General features: G+C 44.8%; 1 protein-coding gene across 4 annotated transcripts; it reads right to left on the bottom strand.

The window, feature by feature from the left end:
* Nucleotides 1–5,126: 5,126 nt before the first annotated feature.
* LOC310903634 (UPF0690 protein C1orf52 homolog B) lies at nt 5,127–21,465 on the bottom strand. Of its 4 annotated transcripts, XR_014587627.1 has the most exons (7): nt 21,107–21,464; nt 20,802–21,009; nt 19,085–19,161; nt 12,799–12,977; nt 12,102–12,202; nt 9,728–11,933; nt 5,127–7,274 (listed from the first exon to the last, which is right to left on the bottom strand). XR_014587627.1 is itself a non-coding variant. In XM_083847239.1 (4 exons), exons 1-4 carry the CDS (start codon nt 21,368–21,370, stop codon nt 7,230–7,232), a joined length of 594 nt encoding a protein of 197 aa, XP_083703365.1. In that variant the 5' UTR covers nt 21,371–21,465; the 3' UTR covers nt 5,127–7,229. The 4 variants fall into 4 exon arrangements, 2 of the variants coding, with proteins under 2 accessions (XP_083703365.1, XP_083703366.1); XR_014587626.1 differs by lacking the exons at nt 9,728–11,933; nt 12,102–12,202; nt 12,799–12,977 and having other exon boundaries at nt 5,127–5,841; nt 7,173–7,274; nt 21,107–21,465; XM_083847239.1 differs by lacking the exons at nt 9,728–11,933; nt 12,102–12,202; nt 12,799–12,977 and having other exon boundaries at nt 21,107–21,465.
* Nucleotides 21,466–21,522: the final 57 nt, after the last annotated feature.

Genomic DNA, 21,522 nt, shown 5'->3' with positions numbered 1-21,522 from the left:
TAGCTGAGCGGGGTGAGAGGCCGCCCGCACTGCGCATGCCCCCGCCCCGCGCCCGCCCGCCCGCCCGCCCGCCCCGGGGCCGCTCCCCGCGGGGCGCTGGGGGCCGGGGCCCGCCTCAGCGCGCGGCCCCCTGAGGTGAGGGGGGGGGCCCGGGCCGCCCCCGGCCCCGAGCTTCGCCGTGCGCGGCCGGGGGCTCGCCGCGTGTTTTGAATACCTCTTGTCCCTTGATGTTAAATGTTTTCCTCGCCCCAAAGAGACAAAGCTGTGGGCTGCAAACGCGCCGTGCTCGCTCCCCGGCAAGTCTTCAGGTGGTTGCCTGGGCCCTGGCCTCAGCCCCTCGGCACAGCAACGCCAGTGAGGCAGCGGTAGCCTGCAGTAGCCTTCAGTATTCCAGCCAAATGCCGCAGAGGAAAAAGACAAATGGCATTCGGACAGCAAAAATAACGTGCTGAGGCCGCTTCACTGGGCAAAGCTTTGGTTTTGGTGTGTGCGTTGCTCACACATCTCCCATCAGTTCCATCAGTGAGCGTGCATTCCCCACCAACCTTGGGAAAAGGTACGCCGCCGATTTGCTACCAAGATAAAATCCTGAGACGGCTTTTGTTAATTAACATCCACACAAGCTTACACCTCGTGCTCTTCATTGCATTACAGACAACTTCAGGAAATCTCTGGCAGCTTTCCATATGCCGTACCCTACAAACAACCAAATACCGGGCCACAGGAAATGCTCCCTACGTTCTGGAGAAAACCACTGCAGCTCACGAGCATAGCATGCATTCACAGATTTTCTTGCTTACCAAGTTTTGAGAGTGATTTAATTATGTTTGAAACTGAGTTTTTCTGAAGAACAAAATTAGATTCAAATTTTAAGTCTTAATATGTAAAACACCAACTGCAGTAGGCCAGTAAGACCTGTACACACACGATGTGGAGGAGCTCCAGAGGCCTCAGCCCACCTCGGTCACGCCCTTGACCCCAAATTTCCCCTCACATCTGGGCTGCCGCCCTCCCTGGCCGAGGCATGGCTCGGATACAAGGAAGGAGCTCCAGCCAAGCAGAACACCAGTGATTTCCTGGGTAAAACCCTGCACAGGCACCACAGCACTGACCTTGCTGATGCTATCAGGGTCAGCTGTGCCACCAGCAGATGTGTGCCTAAAGCAAAGGGCAGGCATTTGATGGCTGGAGGAGAACACTGAAAGGATTCAAAATATCTCCTAGGTGAACTGTGCTTTTCCTGAAAGAAAAAGTTAATGTAACCACTTCAAGCGGAGCAAACATACCATGTCCTAACCTCCCTCGACTGTGACCTTCATACCTGCAGACTCCCCACCTGCTCTAACAGCAAATCAGCTTCCTGCCTGCCTACCCGTGCGTTAGGCTGTCTAAATCAGCTCCCTAATGAGTAACAACTTGCCGTATGGCAGCTAGCTGTACGTAACTGGTAGCAAGTTCCTCTTTAGATGCCATTTTTGGGAAGTTTTTGTCACTTGGATATTTTCCTTTAGCAATTAGAATAATATTAGAAAGTACATGCTAGCCAGAGTAAGGACCAAATCCCATAAAGAAGTGGACTACTCACGTCTGATTTGCAGTACTGCATTCTCCCATGAGTATTACCTATGGAAACAAAAGAAAATTCAACATCATTGTGTTTTCTGCGCTGCTTCACACAGAGTTTTCCTCGTGTTCTCTATGGTCTTAAATGTTAGTTTAAGCATTTAAATGATTCCTCTCTGCAGTAGGCACACAGGAAATGGCTCAGTGAAAAGCTGCCAATAGTTGAGTCTATAAACACAGTTTGATCTGTATCATAGAAAACTGTTTCCATTCCAAACTGTGGTTACAAAGCACTTTTTCTTGTTGGCAGATGGATTTTTTTTTTTTTTAAATCCCTATGCATCCTGTATTTGCCCAACAGAGTTGGCACTGATCACAGAAAAAAAACCTGCGGATAAAATAACATTAAGGATCTGGCTGGAACTAACTTGAGCCAGTGGAGTAAGAGTCAAAGCCGAGCTTTTGTTTTCAGCTCAGCCTGTTTTGTTCAGGAGCTGCAAAGCACACAGTGCAGAACGTGATTTGCTTTACCAGGCTTTCTGCAAAATGCAGAAGTGACTTCAACAGAATGGGAATAGAAGAGACTTACTAGGAGACTGACAAATATTTAGGACTGGTTAAATACAGTATGACTTTAAACAAATAGCAAGCAGTATTTTCCTGTACACGAGAAATGATTTTACAAGTTCTTTTTTTCATCACCAGACCAAGATTTTGCCAATTTATTACTTAATCTTTTGTGAGTTGAGGACATGAGAATTGTAAATGATCACACAAGCAAAAAGGTCGAATTCAAGTTGGAAACCACACTGGGGAGGAGGATGTCCCCGGTGAAGAAGCTGACACGTAGGTGGCAATGTCTGGGCACTGATATGTCCGAAAGATGACATGATGCAAATAAATAGCTCCTAACAAAAGACAGACAAATAACTTCTACAACCTCCCTGGCAGCTTCAGAGATCAGCTCTGCCTCAGCAAACACTTTTAAGTGTCTATGCTTTCCTAAGTACACAGGCTTCCATTTCTACACGGGCTCAGTGGCTCGTTTTGCACTGCTCTGGTATGATTTTGGAAAATTCTGTCTCTCATAGCATGTAAGCTGTCCTCAGGTGTACCTGAACTGAAAGTTAAAGATTAACTTAGGATGTAACTGTGCAAAGATACACTTAACTTTACTTCAGTGGGATTCATTCACGTGAATAAAAATGTCTGGAAACAGGCGTGAGTCCCCTTTTCATTAAAGCCTAGCAAATCAGTATCTTTCTTCTCTCAAAATCTGTCACAGGCAGGGGGATAAAGCGAAAATCATACCAGTAAAGTGGAGCTGATGACAGCTGGGAACCGGACGCAGTTGAATGACCCAATAAAATCTTTGAGCACTCTTGTTATTGAAAGCGTCTGCCTTGCTGGCATCCAAACGGACTGAAACAGGAGTCTCATGAAATTCTATCGGCCACACCTGCCAGCTAATGGCAGCGTGCATTATCTCCAGCCCGCCGAGCGACTGATCTCTTGCGTATGCAGACACCACTCCAGCCACCCACATCTTTGTTACCCCCAGACCCTATTCTGAACGGGCCAGACGAGGCACCCCAGTGGCTCCAACAGTTTGTAATACAGCTGTTTATCTTCTTGCAAAGACAAACCAAAGGGAGAATAAGCCATTCGTATTCTAGACCTAAGGAGGCTGCTAGACAAGAGGCCGGACAAAACCGAAGGTGTTCATTACCAAAATGGCTCCACCATCAACTCCCTGGTCTCTGGCCCCATTTGCAGTTGAGGTCACACTATTTAAAAGCAAATCTTACAGACTTTTAGAGCAGCGAAGTGTTTGGCTCAGACCAGTGACTCCTTTCTCCAGCACATCCTTGCCAAAAGCCCCCTTAATCCAAAACTGCTCTAAGAAGCACTGCTGTTGAGACTTATGCTCGGTGCAGGTTTTGGACAGCAGCCATGAACTCCTGGACACTCCCAAGAGGCACGTGGTGTGACAGCCCACCCTAGGATGTTCATACAGCTGCCAATGGTCTACTTGCTCTGTTAAGCTGAATTTAAAATTAAACAGGAGAGAATTTAAAAAAATATCTAAGGTAAGTATAGATTCAAATGAGCAGTGCGATGGAAATACTTCTGTTCATAACTAAGTTAGGCAGCAAGCGTACTCATGGCTCTGCCTTCTGTGCTTTGTTTAAGCAGAAATAAGACAGTAGCTCATGCTGTTTTTGGTATCTTGTACTTAGCTTTTTAAGTTGGTGTTTGTCTTTTTAAGGAATGCAAGCTAACATCCCAATGAGCTTTCAAACCATGCCGCTGAACTTCAGCGCTGTCATTACCACCTCTGATTGCAATCTTACAGCATGAGAGTGCTATTGTAGGATGCCAGCCTCCCTAAAGATATGCTAAAAATACCGAAGTATTTTGGCTACCAAGAAGCCAAAGCATTACCCACACAGTAAAAATAGTTGGTATAATGACCATCATTACCATTACCTCCTCCTAACATGGAGACAAAAACAACAGATCAGTGACACTCCACCTTGGCTGAAGTGAAGGTAAACACCACAAACAAGAACGTAATATGCTTAGGCAAAAGAACAACAGATTCAAATCTATGCTTAAAACATCAGAAGATCCTCTTCAAAGGAACTGAAAATACTAAATAACCTTTCTCTGTCTACTCTGTCCTACCTGCTTCTGGCCAGGACCACATTTACAAGTCACGAGAAAGCATTTTCCTGCTATTTCTGCCCAAGGAGGACAAGAAAGAGCAGGATTCTCACCAGTGTGCCTGTGGTCTTTCTCCTCAGCCTTGTGACTGCACAACGTCATTGCCTTCATCCAGTTTCTCTCTGTATTTGCCTACTAGCCCAAATTTAGAAGCTCATCTCGTAACTAGCTGGAGCCATGGAGTTTTTGAGCTGTGTCCTGTAGCAGTGCCTGTCAGCGTTGTCAGAACATGAGACCGGCTGGCAGACCCTTGGCACAGCCACTGTTCTTCCTGCCAGCCTACACAGTGAAGTCCATGAGATGTTGCCAGGTGCACCTACCTACAAATCCTCTTATGCATAGGGTCCTAAAAATTCCTCCATATGCAATATGTATTTAATTAAAAATCCTGCAAAACTTAAACACTGTAAGAAAAATATTTTGAATGGTTTCCAGTTACCTATTAACAGCCAACAGTGCATCAGATTGGGAAAATGCATTTAATGAACGTGTTCTGAGGAGACTCCACTTCCTTAAAGTTCCTTTCTTTCATTTCTACCATTAGGAATGGGAATTTTTCTTTAATCGTCAGCCTCAGAACTCTGAGTTTCAAGACTGAGCAAAGTGTAAGGGACCCAAATACTGTAGAATGATAGGTAATATTTAAAAAGAAAAATTGAAAGGTCCTTAAATGGGAACACTGATCCTTTTTAAGAACTGAATATACTGTGCTGTGCTCAAAGTACTTAAGATAATCACAAGATACTTCGAAGATGTGTGGTCTTCAATTTTAAGCAACTGATGCTGTTTCTGTAGGCAAATTCTGCAAATGGCTTTCACATATTGAAGGCACCTGGTTTATTTTTCTCTTAAGTTAAATACTTTTATTATTCAAATAACTTTATATATTTGCATGTATGATCATTTCACAATAGCTACCCTGTATGTTGCAAAGCCAAAAAATTAATTAAAAAAAAGCCAGAGGAACCCAGTGTACCACCTCAAGCTGCTGCACGATCTGCAGAGTTTTATACGTGAACCATTCTCTTCTGTCTCTTCACCGTGTGTGCGGCAAAGGGAGCAGTCAGAGAAGCTGTTAGTAAGAAACTATTACGATGAAGTCTGTGCATGCATTAACGTGCTCACACCTAGTTGTTTGCAGAATGTGAACAGCACTGCTTCAGTAGGGTGACTGAAAACTAGAAAAGCATTCTTGTCTGCCTGTGCAGATGAACCCTGGGTCTGGGTGGTGGGCTTGTTTTTCTTTTTTTTTTTTTTTAATCTCCTGGAGTGTACCTACCAAGTGGAACAGAGAAAAATCAGTGTTCCACAGGAGAAAAAAAGCTTTCCTGTTTAGGCCGGCCACGGTGAAGCACATGTTTTGACCTGATGGGCTTTCTTGACTTGTAAAGAACAATCCAGCAAAGAAGACTAGTACTTGATCCTACCGGCTGACGCAGGGAAATTCCCTCATTTGCAAACTTGCCAGGGTTGCTGCTTACCTTCTGCTGACAGCTCGCTCCCAGCTCTCCTTCATTCCTGTGATAACATGGAAAGGCAAAAGCGCAGCAGCTGATGGGGAAACAGCACGGTCAAGTTTCTTTTGTTTGTGTCCATTATAACGATTACTCACCCCAGGAAGACACAACAGAATCCAAGAAAAGAAAGGTGAAAAAATACATTTGTGCTCCCTTAATCATAAATCTCCTTGTTTGCTCATATTCATACCAATCTAGTTATAAGTATCTCAAGCTTCATGGTCCTACTAGCATCTCAACGGCCTAACCAGCCACGTGGTTAGGAAACATTTCCAAAAATGTAAACCAAATGTTAGTCAGTTATTGTGTCCAGTCACATCTCATGTGATGCATCAGTGTAACGGCCTGCTAGCATTCTGTGCTTCCTCACTGGTCTCACTTGGAGAAGACTGTCCCACCCTTTTCAGTGTGCTGCCATGGTTTGTTTGGCTATTTTTAGACTCAAATTCTATTTTGGATTAAACTCTGTGAAATTTCACTGACTCAAAGTGCGCTGCAAGACCCGATCCAGAACAACACCTCAGTGTGGCCCCTTCTCTAGACCACAGGCTCTTGCCTCCTGCCACTAACATCATCGCCAAATGTGGACATTGCACTTTGTCCAAATTCAGCTCGGTGCTTGACTTCTTTAGCTTCACCCACTGCCGCTACTAAAAAAAGGCTCCCGGGATGGAAGTGCTGACAGTCGCCCCTGCCCCTGATCCCAAGCAGTAGGCACCCTGTGGCTCTAAGCATATCTTAAATGCCACCTTATCTTTCCTGATGTGAAGCGTGCATTACAGCATGACATGTACAATAAGTGCTGCCAGAACGAGGAGCGGGCTTTGAGTAAACACAGAATTATCACTAACAACAGCAACAAAACAGCAACCAGGAGGGGAAACTAGATGTCAGTCATTAGTCTATTAATAGCATTTGAGGAAAAGACAGTACATAGTAACTGTTTAAAATTATGTAAGAATCAAACAACATATTAAATATATACTAAGCTGTGTTAACGACTCGTGCACTCGGCTGCGAGGCGCAGGCTCGCTGTTCAGTCAGTGGTCACTGCCAGGCAGAAAGTACACAAGCACTGACTGACGGGGTGGCCAGCCCAGGTGCTGTCCGGGCACTGCTAGGACGCAGGACAAACGCCGAGCCAGCAGAGAGAACTCTTGACACAGCTGGCTGCAGCCAGGAATACCTGCAGTACAACTGTAATCACAAAACCCATGTCTCTTGTGGTGCACAGTGATATTATATATATAAACGATAGCGTGATATTCTTGTAAAATGTGTTGCACAGAGCGAGATGCATTTGGCTTTCATTTGCTGCTGTGTTGTGGTGCCCATGACATGGCCCTGCGTGGCATCTGCTCCTACCCGGCACAGCCTGTGGCAGTCCTGCAGGAGGAGGAGGCACTGGACGCTGGCACACTGTCAGTCAGTCCTGCACGGGTTCCTCTGGGATCCCAAGAGTATTACCTGGACAATGAAATAGATATTTAAATGCAATTTAATCTTTCAAATAATTTAAAAACAATTTGCTTTTCACTTTGAGATATTTTCTGAGCAGGAGTGGAAAGTCCATGCACCTCAGCTCATTTCAAGTGCACGGGGAAGGCTACAAAGGCTTCTGCGCTTTCTGTAGTGGGCCCTCACAGTGAGGGTGCTCTTCAGATCAGGTCTGTTATTGAGAAGTGTGAGCTGCTGAAAATATTCAAAATATTTACATTCTTTAGTGGATAGAAGCACTACTTTATCCTAATCTCCTCCCTAATTACTTTGAGTCTCCAGCCATGCCACAGCGTAATCTGGGTAACGCCCGCCCAGGCTCTCAGCGCTGCAGTACAGCACAGCACTGGCGATGCTCACAGACCCTGTGTGTCTACTGCATGACATCCGTATTTCAAAGTAGGTTATTCCTTGTTTAATGCGCCCCCCCCCAGCCTTTCTTCTGAAGAAGAAAAAGACTTTGCACTACGTAAAAAATAAGCATTTAAAATTAAACTTCTGTGTTGTTTTTTTTTTTTTTTTTTTACATTTATCTGTAAGATCTAAAAATGTCTGGTTGCTTTTTCCTTTTAATCTATTCTTAGAAGGGTTTAACTTGTATGTTTCCAAACACTGGTTTCATGCTCTGAAACATCATATGCAAGGTCATTTTCAGTGTTCTTCCAGCTTTGTCTGGCAGATTCCCTTGTTTATATAGAAAAGAAACACAGCTAAACAGGATATACCAAGTGTAAAAACAGAATTTGCATGGGAGGGAGGAGGGCAGAGGGAAGTCTGAAACTAAAATTACTCCAACTCATTTTCTGAAACGGGGTTTCCAAGGTGACTGAAAAGCCTTTATGGTGAGGTTGCTCATTTATCTTGAACAGTTGCCAGCATTTTGATCTAACTTTTACTTCTGAAGACCTAAAATTACCTCCCTCCTCCTCAAAAAAATCACCAACCAAACACAACAAAAGAGATTTTAACCACACGGAGGCTTCTATCTTTACGAACAACAACAAAGAAAACACAGGTCCCATTGTAAAGCCTCCAGTTTTAGCATCCTTTGGAACAGGTCTCTCTACCCAGCCCATTCTGATCATGGGGTCATGCGTGTGGTTTATCAGGTATCAGGGGCCAAACTACGTGATCAGACCCCATTACGCCTCTGCAGCCCTTCTGAGCTGACATGGTGTGTCCTTACATGACAGACAGGCCCCCGTCCGGGCAGCTACTGGCAGGTCAAAGCCTGCAGGCCTTGGAAGGGAAATTTTGGAGACACACACACACATGGCGTCTATGGCAGCATGTAGCCATGAGTACTTAAATACACAAACCTACCTGGTGAAATGCTTCTTCAGATCTTCATACATGTTCGCTATCAAATATGTAAGGGAAAAACAATAACTCTAAAAAAGCACCAAAGAATCCCTCTATAAAACATCCCCAAGCTGACGAAGCATTTAAGCAACACTGCTGGAGCCATACAGCTGGCACCTTACCAACCAGGGCATCAAGTCTCAGAGCTGCAATACCTCAAAAATGTTAGCACCTTGTCTTAGGATTCAAAGTGCTCTTTCCTACAGCCCATGTTCCTTCTTTAATGACAGAAACTGCAAGGTTCATCTCCTTTCCCAGTCCTGCCCTTCCTCCTACTTACATCCTGCTCTCACAGAAAACACTCTAAAAACCTATTAGCAGGCATCTTTCCCCTTTACCCCCAGCTTTATCTCCTTTCTCCCTCTTCACTTCATTCTCCTCACTTACTACATCATAGCTGAGTTTGCTGCTCAGTTTTGGGACAAGTACCAGGACAGAGCTCCACCGATTTGTTTGCCTGAAGTGGGATTTCACCAGCTCTAGACGTCTTTCCCTCTGCAGACCCCATGCATCAATTTCTCTGGCCACAGAAGGGTTCTGACAGCGATGCTTGCCAGAGCCCTGTGTTTTGCCACTGCAGAGGAGCAGAGCCCTGTCTCGCTGCGTGCTTTCGGGTAGAAGAGGTGCAAGCTGTGGTGCTGCTGCTCCTGGCACTCCCTTTTCCCCCAGTACCGGACAGGGTCTTCTGGCCCCTGCCTCAGGGCACATGCTAAAATGTGCTTATCTGTCATTTTGATTGCCAGTTAAAGCAGCTTCAAGACCAACATGTGAACGGAGGCAGGCTTACAGCAGCTGCTCATTTCGATTCGGTGCGCACAAGCAGGCAGCACGTGCCGCTGCACCGCCTGCCCTCGAGCCCTCTGCCCGCCGAGTCAGCAACCAGCCCGGGGCTCACGAAGGCATTCGGTCTGCACCGGCTCTCCTGTCCCACACACCCTTGGAGAAGGACAACAGAGGTTATGGGGGGACGTGAAGGACTGCTCACTAAGGAGCCACTTCCTTCACTTCTGACAGACATGAGCCCCACCGCTCCCACTGCTCAAAGCCACAACTGCTCTTACCTCAGAGACAGGCACAGATGGGAGGAGAACCTTTTGTTTCCAGCTACCGGGGTCTCTTTCAGACCTGGCTGATTCTCAGTTTTCACCATTAAGACGTCAGCATACTGTAGCCATTAGAGACAGGACACTGCTGCCAGGGAAGAGTCAGCAGCAAAGGAAATATCGGCTTCTTGTGCACAGGCAAAAGCAGCAGTGATGCCAGCTGCTGCTGTGTGAGCCCTGCCTGTGCTCTGCAGGAAAGCGAAACGGAGCGTACGAAGAAGAGGATGCAAATGCACAGTCACTCAGTCACTCTCCCCGACTGCCTCCCATCTCCGATGACATGGAAGACATCCGCTCTCCCTGCTTCTGTAATTCAGGGAACTCCCCAGAAGCCCCTTGTCGAATTCCTTGTCATCCGCTGTGCCACGTCCTGTGGGCATGCAGTATTTAGGAAGCCTACCAGGAAAGGTACCCAAAGCATCAATTAAAAGGTGAGTGATGTATTTCCATCATTTCCACTTCTAAGCAAGCGGTGCGGGGTGATTTGTCTAATGAGAAGCACACTGAATGTGGCCTCTGTATTTCCCCATGAAAAGCACATCCATCCTCTGCCTGGAAATAGGTGACACAGGGAGGGAAGCTCCAAAGACTTTTAGCCCAGTCAGCAGGGGTGAGCCCCACCGTATCACCGCAGCCATGGCAATGCAAATCGGTGCATCTCAGGCACTGTTGGGATGCCTTTCATACTGGCCTGCACTCTCCCTGCCAGATTTGCATACAACATGGATTGTTTTGAAATACATTCACAAATGTTACCTGAAGCAGAGTTTTTCTTTGCCTGCCAGCAAAGAGCATCTGGAAATGATCAATCTCTCTCTCCACCTTGCCCAAACGTCCTCAGGGAGAAATTCATCTTTTAAGACAACTATATTGCAATGAAAAAACGTTTTTGTAAGCTTGCTAAATTTAGATGCTAGTAAGTTCTCTAGAGAAGAAAGCATAGGGAGGAGAAAGGGATCCATTCTTTCAAGGAGTACAAAAAAAAACAAACACAAATTACTTTCCTTACTCTACTGTGGGATGTATAACAAGGCTTCAGTCCCTATCAAGAATCAGATGATCAGTGCTATGGCCCCTGGCAGCATAAATTCACACGTGATTTACTTCATACACAAAGATTTTCCACTGCCTGTGGTGGGATTCATGCATAGCTGAGCTCCACAGACGCACGTCAAGTGCTGCAGCAACAAATGCTGCATCTCTAAGGAGAAGTGTCACCAGTCTGGGTACAAGGAAGGAAGGATAAGTGCTTAAACTTAACTCTAGTTCTCTTTCTCCAGTATTCCCTGTGCTTAATTAATATCAGAGCCATTAATAGGAAAAGAACAAAACCAACAATGCCAACAATAACAACAACAAAAAACCCCACACCACAATCTAAAGCATGGAAAAAGCTAAGTTTAGAAGTCAGTATTGGCATGCTACCAAAAGCACAAGCCTTGAATCCAATCTGCATACAGTCGTTTTTGTCCCAGCAAGGCTAATTTTGGGCAAGGAGGCGTGCCCCAGAGACAGGGCTGCTCGCAGGGGCTGACTGTGGCAGCAGCAGCATTCTGCTTTGGGTCAGCAGCATGCTTTTGAAGTGACTCTCCCCATCGTCCTGGCAGATCATGCTTTGGTTTCAGACTGCACCAGCTGGATTCCTTTCGGATGAAACCCAAACCAGAAGATGCAGCGCAGGAGTGCATTTAACGCCCTCCAGCTGCTGCTGGGTGGTGAGGCTATGGGAGCAGAGCAGAGCTAGCCTGCAGCACTGACTGTTTCACATCATGGATACTCTCCCATTGTGCCAAATGATTTACTGAAGTAAACGTAACCACAGACTGAAAAGCATCATTGTAGCATGACATCAGAAATAGAATTAAAGTGGTTATACCACATATAGCTTCCCAGCAACCCTATAGTATTGACAAGGAGGGTCAGTAAACCTGCTTATTTTGCAATAAACACAGAAGAGCTACTTATTCAACAATTAAAATTCATATGCAATATAACTGAGGAAACCAAACAGCTTTTTAAGATGGAACTGACCTTTTGAAACGGATTAGCAAGCACCAGGAGAGCCAATTTCCCAACAGCTTTTCTCTCTGGTCCTAAATGTTCAAGTGTTATATCCCAGTCTGGCATAAAAACGCAGCACTGATGGAAAATTGTAGAGAGTTTCCTGGGAATTAGTGCTACATGTTACTAAATGTGATAGTTTTTCAGGATAATTTCTGTGGAACACTATTTAAATGTGGGACTTCTGCAGAATGAGAAGGAAAAACAAAAAACAAGGTCTGCAAAATATTCCCATCATGAAAATGACTTTCATTTAAGGCATGTTACCTACCGAAGGCTGAATTTCATAGCTATCAGTGAAGACACCTGTGTTGCACCCAGCAGAAGACAGCGAAGGCATGCATGGAGCTGTAGTCCAAGTGGAACTTCCACCTACCATGGGACACATTCAGCTCATGGCAACCTGTGCCTTTTAAGCCCATCATATTAGGTATTTCCACAGCAAACAAGTTCATTAACTTCCAGTATAGAGCCAAAATCCAGTGAAATATTAAATGAGGTCTTTTAATTAAAAGACTAAATACATACAGTGGGTCAGTTCCAACCTCTAGGACCTCCGTTTCATCAGCAACACAGTCGTCAGCAGAAGCCTGCTCCAGGGGAACGTCGTTGCAGCGCATTACCAGGTTGTTTTGACCAGACAAAATGCCCTCAGAAGTTGCTAAAATTCTGTCATTGAGCTTAGAATTGGTTCATTGACATAAAAAATGTTTTTCTCCCAGCTGTGCCGCAACCAGAGAACCAAGCGAAACCCAAGATAAATCACATTTGGTAGCTCTGAATATGTCATCCTGAGCCACGTGCCCCTGTGCTTACACAGGAGGCCTTGCTCTGAGCAAACACAAGACTATAATCCCCAGAGCTGAGCGAGAGGGTTATATGATTCCCCAAAATGGAGAAGAAGGGTGTCAACCCCCTTATTCAATGCATGTTTTTGCTGATCCCTACAGATTCATTAAAGTACTGACTTGCCAAAACCGAACGACGTGCTGGTGGTGCTCACTGCACTGCTGCCTTCCATGGAAGCATTGTTTTCCAACGGAGACGTCTGCCAGGAATGGCGTGGGTACGGCTGGCCTGGCCTGGGGCGGGCGGATGGGCTGGATGGCCTTTGCGAAGGCACATGACAGCTTTATTTTTGTAATTTCTACGAAAGACGGGAAAAAATATCTGTAAAACTGCTGCCTAATACTCAAGTTACAAGCATGCCTGTTTTCCTAATAAAACAAGCAGCTTATGATTGCATGGGAAATTAGGCAAATAAAACTTTCAAAAGCCAATTCCTCCTCACTTTCTCATTCCCAAGAAATCATCTTTTTGAGTGGTCTTGAATTTAATCCAACCATTACTATTCCAATTACAGGATAATAAAGTCCCTGTTCTTGGTCTTTTTTTTCTAAGCCAGAAACTTTGGAACCCATGAATTCGTTTGCCCTCAGTAGAAGTTTGGTATGGTTTTAACCATTTATTATTCTGATACTGATTTTCACTGCTTTGCTGCAGACACACATACCTGGCTAAAATCATTTCCCAAATAACTGCAGTTTGAAAAGCCTTCGTTGCACAAAAACAATCTAGAGCAAGGTATCAAGAAAGCAAACAAAACAGATGTGCACGCTTTCAAGAGGCACTTAATTCAGGCTGAATCAAAGAAAACCAGGCTCTACAGCATAAAGTAGTACTGCTAAGTGAACGAAAGCACCCTCTACTGGATACATACCTATACAGATACTTTGCAAATTTTCAGTTTGAAAGATGCAAACAGCATTTCATTACAATGAAGATGTAGCTTACTGAAGCTGTCTCAGAGATACAGCACATTTACAACCATCCCTGAGGTGGGCACCAAGGTTCCTTTGAGACCATGCCACTTACAAGTCACTAACAGCAAGTAAAAACTTGGACCTTGTATAAAAATCAGGATGCCAAACTATTACACAGTATGTTTATAAACAACCTTTTGCCATCGCCCCTGTTACAGCTACATTAAGTACTATTAGTCTTTGAAACGTTTCAGACATATATAAAGCTCTGTTAGTCTCACAATACACATTAGGATTTATCAATCCTAAGGAAGGGATTTGTGCATTTGTTTTAGAAATCTTATCACACCAGACAGGGATACTTTCTCTAGACCAGAAGCCTAACTGAGAGAACTTTGTTTTTTTTAAACCTTCTTTATCTCTTTATTAAGTAACAGTGTTCCTTCCTACAAAAGGAACGAACTAAGTCTCTCACAGCACCAGGGCTGGTTCCTCAAGCATCTCTTATCACAGTGTGTTGGAGAAGTTCAACAAAACTGGCCCATGTTTTGCTTCCTAACTAAAAGGCTCATGATAACTCTCACTAGGAGCCTGCTGCCGGGGGCTGTTGTTTGGTTGGTTTGTTTTGAGGAGAGGATGTTAATCCTCTCCTGATGAACCCTGTGGTTTAGCTTTCACTCCCCATTACACTTTCCTGGGGTTATTCTGTGTTAATCCATTCTGTATTTCTTTTTCTATAAATCCATCTACAGCCAAAACAGACAGTTGGAGAAGTTAAGCAAAGGGATGGTAAATCAACGTTTGCACCCAGGAATAAGCTCACCTTGTCAGAAGGCAGCACAACACAGAGCACTTGTGTTGGTGCTCACAGCCGCAGCAGAGCAAAGGTGTGATTTATCTTTTGAAACTACCAAGATGAAAGCATTCTAAAGATGAAGAGCACTTCATCTTCTAAATGAAGAGCACTGATAAAAGTATTCGATAAGGATCAAAAATGCTTATCTCCATTCACTGAATTCATTGCATTCTTCTGTCAATCCAGCTCCACAGGTCCTGGCTTCCCTGAAAATTCCTGATTTTTCAGAGGTGCCCTGAAGAAAACAGTTCAAAGGAACCAGAGCATAAACCCATTCCAATCTCTAATGCAACTCCCCCCTCCAAGTCCAACTGATCTAGGTCTACATGTCTATCAACGACACAAATTCAGTGCACTCGTATGAATACTCCCCTAGACCTGGGATACCTCAGGGACTCTATTGTGATCTAGTCCTTCATTCATGTTGAATCTCTGTTCCTCTGTTATTCCCACTATTTCTTGGTTCCTAATTATATGACTTCACAAGCTCTGATAAAAAGTCCACTGCTACCAGACGGTTTGTCTCAAGAAGAAAATAATTCACTGAGATTCCGGCATCTCACTGGAAGCCTCATGTACAACAAAAGCATGGCATTTCTCTCAGCAATTTTCTGTATTTTGCAACCACCTGCTATACAGAAATACCACTTACATTTCCATTTTGAAAGTTCGACAAGCCCACAGAACGTCTAGCTACTCTCTGCCTCTTGTTGCATCACCCTTTAAATTTGACCTTAGTCAATGCACCCAGAAAATGCCTTTGGCAGTAACGGAGTTAGTTAGATTCCTTAACAAGGTGCCTCCATTTGCCAAGGTGTTTTCTGAAAACATCCCATTCAAGTCCTCTTTTTGAGAAGTCTTTTTGTCTGCAATATTAGCCTGAAACATGCTTTCAAGACAGTCCTGTGTCATTCGCACATCAAACCTACACCCAAACCAAAAGCACAAGCGTCTGTGTCCAGCAGTAAAAGGGTTGTGGAAAAACCAGCAAGCTAAGTCAGAAACGGTCACAAGAGCCTTTCAAGCCTGAAAAGAAAACCCAAATTGTATCCTGCTGGTGACTGAAAGCATTACATCTTTTCATCCAAATTCTGCCAAGATTTTGCAAGATTAGCAAACCAGCAAATGAGCTTCCTGTCATCAGAGAAATAAGGGTTAGCCAGCTCCACACAGCTCCTCTTTCTCTCTGTTGATAAAAAATCCTCCTCCTTTGCTGATTACAGGTTCAAGATAAATTACTCTTTGTGGAACACACTGCATGTCCCCGGCTTCAATTTCAGATTGGCAGCCTGAAACTTATCACAAACCATTTGTAAATGAATCAGTTCTTCGACAGTGTTCGCATGCATCGAGCCCTCGCAGCGGAACAACAAGCAGACTGACAGAGGGATGCCTTGCAGCAATCTCTCCATCAGCACTTCCCAGAGGACGCGCTGCCTGCCATGAAAGCCATTATCCTAAACAGCTGTAGTTTTATACTGCCTTGAATATTTCTTCTCCAGATCATCCTGCCTGTCTCGGAGAGCTACATTATGTAGCTGCTATTATGCCAGCATCTGGAGGCGACGTGTTCATTGCAAATAAATTGCCTTCCAGCCACCATTTTTCTACTCTTGACAATTTTTTTAGAGAATTCAAATCAAACTTGTAGGGACTTTTTACTGCCTTTTTTCCCCGTTACACATAATGATCATCATCACATTTGATTCATGGTAAAAACAATGCAAATGATGAGTTAATAGTGGGCTAATTTTCAAAGCCAATAATCCACATTTGTAAGCAGGGATGTATGTTCCCTGTCACTGTCTCCTCTTGAAAGACACTGGGATAAAGTGTTCTCTAGACATTTTTTGAACTGAGCTATCAGTTTAAGTTTAATAAGTGTTCACTTATGCACTTCACAGATCCTGTTGCAGAGTAGCCAAATTTTCTTTATGAGCTGCCCAAAGCTAGCTTTGCTTTTCAGCTTCTCATCTTCCCCTCTTCAACTTTTGAATCAAATGGGAAAATCTTATTGCTCATTTCTTCACACTTGCCTGATCTGCTTCTCTCAAGCACTGTATCACTACCAAACTTTCCTGTTTTGTAAATCAGTGTCACTCCACCTAATCACCCAAAAAGCACACAGAGGAAACAGTCCACTCTCTGCTCTAGGCTTTTCTGTACACCCAAGAACACTTCTGACTTGCTTCAGTAGCTGCAAACGCAGAGCTTCTCTGGACAGAAGCATCTCTACCAAAAATCCCTCCAGCAACAGCAGCGGTTCACCCAGGTAACTCCACCTCATTCAGGCTCTCAGCCTTGTTTCAGACGTCTTAAGAAAAAGACAAATAGTTGCTTTTGCCATGTGTCCTGAATAGGGATGCTGCCATGGTCACTGCTTACAATGGAGTTTCCCTAAATGTGTAAATAATACAATTAATCATTTTTCTCCCAGATTAGACATGCTGGTTTTCTCCTTGGAAACTGAGTATCAGATGGTGCTAGCTTCAAGACAACCGGATACCACGTATATCATCTTATCTGAAAACAAAAGGTGTGATTAGCATGGTAGCTTCCTGAGCTGCCACATAGAATAGCAGAGCACACAATGGAAGGACAAAAGCCTCCTTGGTCATGGCAATCGTGGGAATGCATCCTATTTCCAGAGGTAATGACATTAACCTCCAGCTGTAACGCTCTTCAAGTAGCACGTCAGTAGCAGACATTACTATAGAAGTTTTTTGAATGGGGCAGTCCATTGAACCCTGTACTTATGTCAAATCCCTCAAATTTCAAGAAATTTTTCCACCCAACCCACATAAACCTGGAATAATTTTGGTACATACAGGCAGATTTCTCCAAAAGCATCTTGCTAGACAAGGTAATCTGCAATTTGCCGGCTGGCCACAAGCTGAACCTTGGAGAAACTGACCTAATATCTGATTTTCGCACGTCAAAGGGAGCTTGTTATTATTCCCTACTCTTAGGTCTCTACATCAATTATAGTATAAATACATTTCCACTAACAAAGGAGCATAAACACTTTTTTTTTCCCCTACTGCATTCTCTGAGGACTAGCACCTTCAAGCTAGCAATATCAGGACAGCAAATACAGAAAAAAAACAGATCACAGTGAGCCTTTTCATTCAGAGAGGTCGTACTCAACGCTCAAACACTTGATCTCAAACAGAAGCTAGAGAGCAGCTGCGTTAGTAGCTTATGACAATCTGAAGTGGATGATCTCAACCTGCATTACAAGCATGGGGACAGGTATTCCTTTAAGAGAACAGATACGCATTAAATGGTAACTTTTAGATGAAGTTTCATGCACAATTACTAGGATATTGGGAGACTTACACTAGCATTCTAGGAAAAAATGAAGTATGGGCATAAGAGTATAGTCCCTCAACTGACCAAAATGCAATATCCGCAGTTCCTGACCAGGCGCACTGTGCTGGCTCCCCACCTAGTAAAAACTCCATTTCAGCAGAGGATAAACATGACTGCTGTGAAGGGCTCTTGACTTCACCTGGAACTCAGCAAGATCATTATTAAGGAGGGTTTCTCCTTGCAGCAATTACGAAAATAAAATATACCAGCGTTTACACTGATTGCTTAATTACCTAAATTTCAGTCAGTAGGCCTAATCTCACTGTACACTGCCCAAGGTGCAGATGCTTTAGTTGACAGCAAACCTATGGTAACGCTCCCTTTCCCCCACAAGTTTGCTGTTACTTTTCCATGTACAGACCCAAAACTCCATGCGGCAGCACATCACAAACGCAACGTGCACTGTCTGTAATACTTTAAGAAGCTTAACTACTGTTAGTACTGAAGTAGATACAATTTGACAGCAAAGACTGCCACAGCTTTGCCTTAATATTTTTCATGTAAATACACAGTTGCTATTTTCAATTTTAGGAATAACATTTTAAATGCCTCGATTCTTTTATCACTTAAGATTCATGTTTCACTGATGCAGATCACGTAACGTCAAAATCAATCATCCAGTGTTAAACTCCATTTTTAGGTCCATGTTTCAGTTTGCAGTTGTATATTTATTACAAACAAAACCCTGAGGAACCTGTTGAGACATTAGAGATACAGCACCGAAAGGCATACAATGCGGAATCCATCCCTCCTATTCATCAAGCATGCAGTGCAATACTTATACCACAGACGTTTTCAAACGTAGATTTATTCCAGTGGCTTATTTACAGTCTTTACACGAATTCCAAAACAGCGTTATTCAAACATATCACAGTACAATACTCAAAGAATTTTTAGTATATGCTCCTTTATGAAAGGCTTTGACGCAATGGAAAGATAGATCAAGAAAAGCTCACGTTACCAGGTTTCTCGATAAACAAAATACCAGGAAACCCTGTAACCTGCACAAGTACCCATCACAATGCTTTAAGACATCTCTTTTAAATAAACTGGTTTAAATTTTGTTTAGTAGCCGAGTTTCTATCACAACACTGTCCATTGAGTTTTGTGCTTTCCAAAAGGCAAGCATACTGCTGAAATACGATTCCCTACCCAACAGGAGAGAGAAATTCAGTAAACATGTATTTGTTTCCCATTCCAGCAGAGGAATCCAAGTTCATTGAAACTCTCATTATAGTGAAATCAAGCATACTCTGCTTATACCTTCTTCCTCTTTGTGTGCTCCCCAGAGTCTAGTTTACGTTTCTTAGCAGAAGCTGGTTCGTCGTCTTTTTCATCATCTTTAAATAAAAAGACAGAATTAATCAAAGTCAGCAAAACCAGTGTTTTTGTCTTAAACACCATCCTCATCCCAGAGCAACTGACTTAGCCACACATGAGATGCCTGGAAAAGAGACACAGAAATATTAGCCAACAACATCCTCATTTTTGGAATGTGGACAATATGTGGTCAGAATAGGGTTGATTAGCTGTTTTAACTACCACAGATCACGGAGCATAACTAAGAAAAGGCCTTGTTATGCTAGTAGTTATGCTGTGCAGTACCTGCTTCTAAAAAATTATTACTTGAATAGATGTGATAAAAAGCTAGGAAATACATTTTAGAAGCAGAAAGTAAAGTCAAGGTAAATTAATAATTTATCTTTTTAGTTTCTGGGTGAAGCCTAAGAGAAAGGAAGCATGGAGGAAAAATAACAGCATATAGAACAAATAGAGCAAGACAGAGACAAAATAACAAAGGAACGTAGAGAACGAGAAAGTGCAAGAAAGCAAAAAGAACAAACGTTTTTTGCAAAAGGTTTGATGAAAACTTAACTGGTGAACCAAAACATTATTGTACATTCTGGAAGTCCAGAATTTCTTCTTCTGGTTTTGTTCTCCTGTTTGTCATTGGCTGTTCTCTTTCTCCATTAGTTTGTTGTTTTATTTTTGTTAAATAAAATCATTCCTTCCATCTCTCAAATATTTCTTTCTGTATTTCCTAGATTACCATTAATGTTTGTACCATGATCAAAAGTGAAAAGGACAGTAAGTATTTTCTTCAGTAATCTGTCACTTGCATTTTATTTTTTTTTAACTTCCACCTTGGACCCCAAGCTTTGCAAACATAAAAATGATCTGACCTGCTGCTCAAATGCATCTGCATCTAGGGTTGAGACAGCACTATTAACAGAAGCTCTCACTCCTCTTTGTATTCCAGCAAGTCCTGAACCTGTCGGTCTCTCATAACTGCTGCCCTATAATGCTTTTTAATCATTCCCTGCTTCCACTAATGATAATGGAAGGGGATCAGAGAAATTCCTGATGGGTCTCAGTTGGCTCCAGGAACACCAGAACACACACACACTGAACTCGGTTACCATCACTGCAGCCAGTTACTACTCTGCCCTTGAGCAGCTGCAGATGTAGAAGAGGCAGAATTTCCTCTGAATTCTTCAGGCACAGCTCCAGTCACAAGCTACTCACAGAATCCACGTGCCGGCAATTCTGCTCTTTATGCACACGAATTTGAAGCACGTGTCTGTGCAAAGCACACCAGGTCTGCACAGGAAAGGAACAGATTACAAACCGTGCAAGAGCATCACCTGTTACGTGTTTATGACAGGAGACAGTACATCTTGAATAAGCTTCCAAGAACTTGCAAGTTGTAACCACTGAACCCTTCAGACATTAACAGTTTTAAACCATCTCCTGTCAAGTTCGGTCACGCAGTACTGTACGTAAAACTATGGTTTCACTTAATCTCTCTGTTACTATGTATTTACCAAGTTACCTTACACTTCTGCAGACAGAGGGAGTTTTTGCCAAGGCTTTCTGCACCGGCTCCCTGCATTAGGACAGCACCTTACGAGGAGGGCACTGAACACGGGCCGAAGGCCACCAGCAGGGCAGGTTCCCGGCCGCCCTGCAGGCACCCTACCTGACTCGGGGGGCTCCTGCTCCTCCTCCGGTAAGAACTTGGCCTTGCCGGCCTGCCGGGGCGCATCGTCGCCGTTGTCCTCGTAGATGTTGGACCACTTTATGGCCATGTCGACGGCGGGGGGCGGCGGGGGCTTCTTCTCGGGCGGGCTGTACACCTCCGGCGGGGGCACGGCGTTGTTCCTCCACACCTTGAACTCCCGGGGGGGCTGCGGAGAGAACACAGCGCCCGGGGCTGCGGCGGGACCCATCCAGCCCCGCGCAGCCCCGGGCTCCCCGCCCGGCCCGGCCCGGCCCGGCCCGTACCTCCTCGGGCGCCCTGAGGACGCGGCTCTCCCAGTCGATCTGCTTGTTGAGCGGGTTGTAGAGGAAGGCGGGCGGCTGCGACACCTCACGGAACAGCTCGTCGGGCGGCGGCAGCCGCGGCCGGCTCCCCGGGCTGCCTTCCGCCGGCGCCGCGCCGGCCCCCGCCGGGCTCTCGTCGGCCGGGGCCTCGTCGGCCTCCGAGTCGGAGCTGGAGCTGCCGTAGGCCGCGAAGAAGCCCAGCGGGTCCCCTCCCTCCGCCGCCATGGCGGGGCCTGCGCCGCCGCACGGCCCGCACGGAAACCGGGCCCGCGCCCGGGGTTCCGGCCTGAGGCGGCGGGCGGCGGGCCCGGCCCTGACTGACTGACTGACCGCCCGCCTCCGCCTCGCCGAGCAGCGGGGCCGGCCCCGGCAACCAC

The sequence above is a fragment of the Anser anser genome (assembly GCF_964211835.1).
Source record: "Anser anser genome assembly, chromosome: 8".
NCBI lineage: Eukaryota > Metazoa > Chordata > Aves > Anseriformes > Anatidae > Anser > Anser anser.
This window is presented reverse-complemented; position numbering and strand designations above follow the sequence as displayed.

Excerpts from the sequence above, each read along its gene's own strand:
- LOC310903634 (XM_083847239.1), bottom strand. The coding sequence starts at position 21,370 with ATGGCGGCGGAGGGAGGGGACCCGCTGGGCTTCTTCGCGGCCTACGGC. Across the intron at positions 19,162-20,801 it reads GCAGGAGCCCCCCGAGTCAG|ATGATGAAAAAGACGACGAA; the intron begins GTAGGGTGCCTG and ends TTTTATTTAAAG. Across the intron at positions 7,275-19,084 it reads AGCACACAAAGAGGAAGAAG|GTAATACTCTTGGGATCCCA; the intron begins GTATAAGCAGAG and ends TTCATTGTCCAG.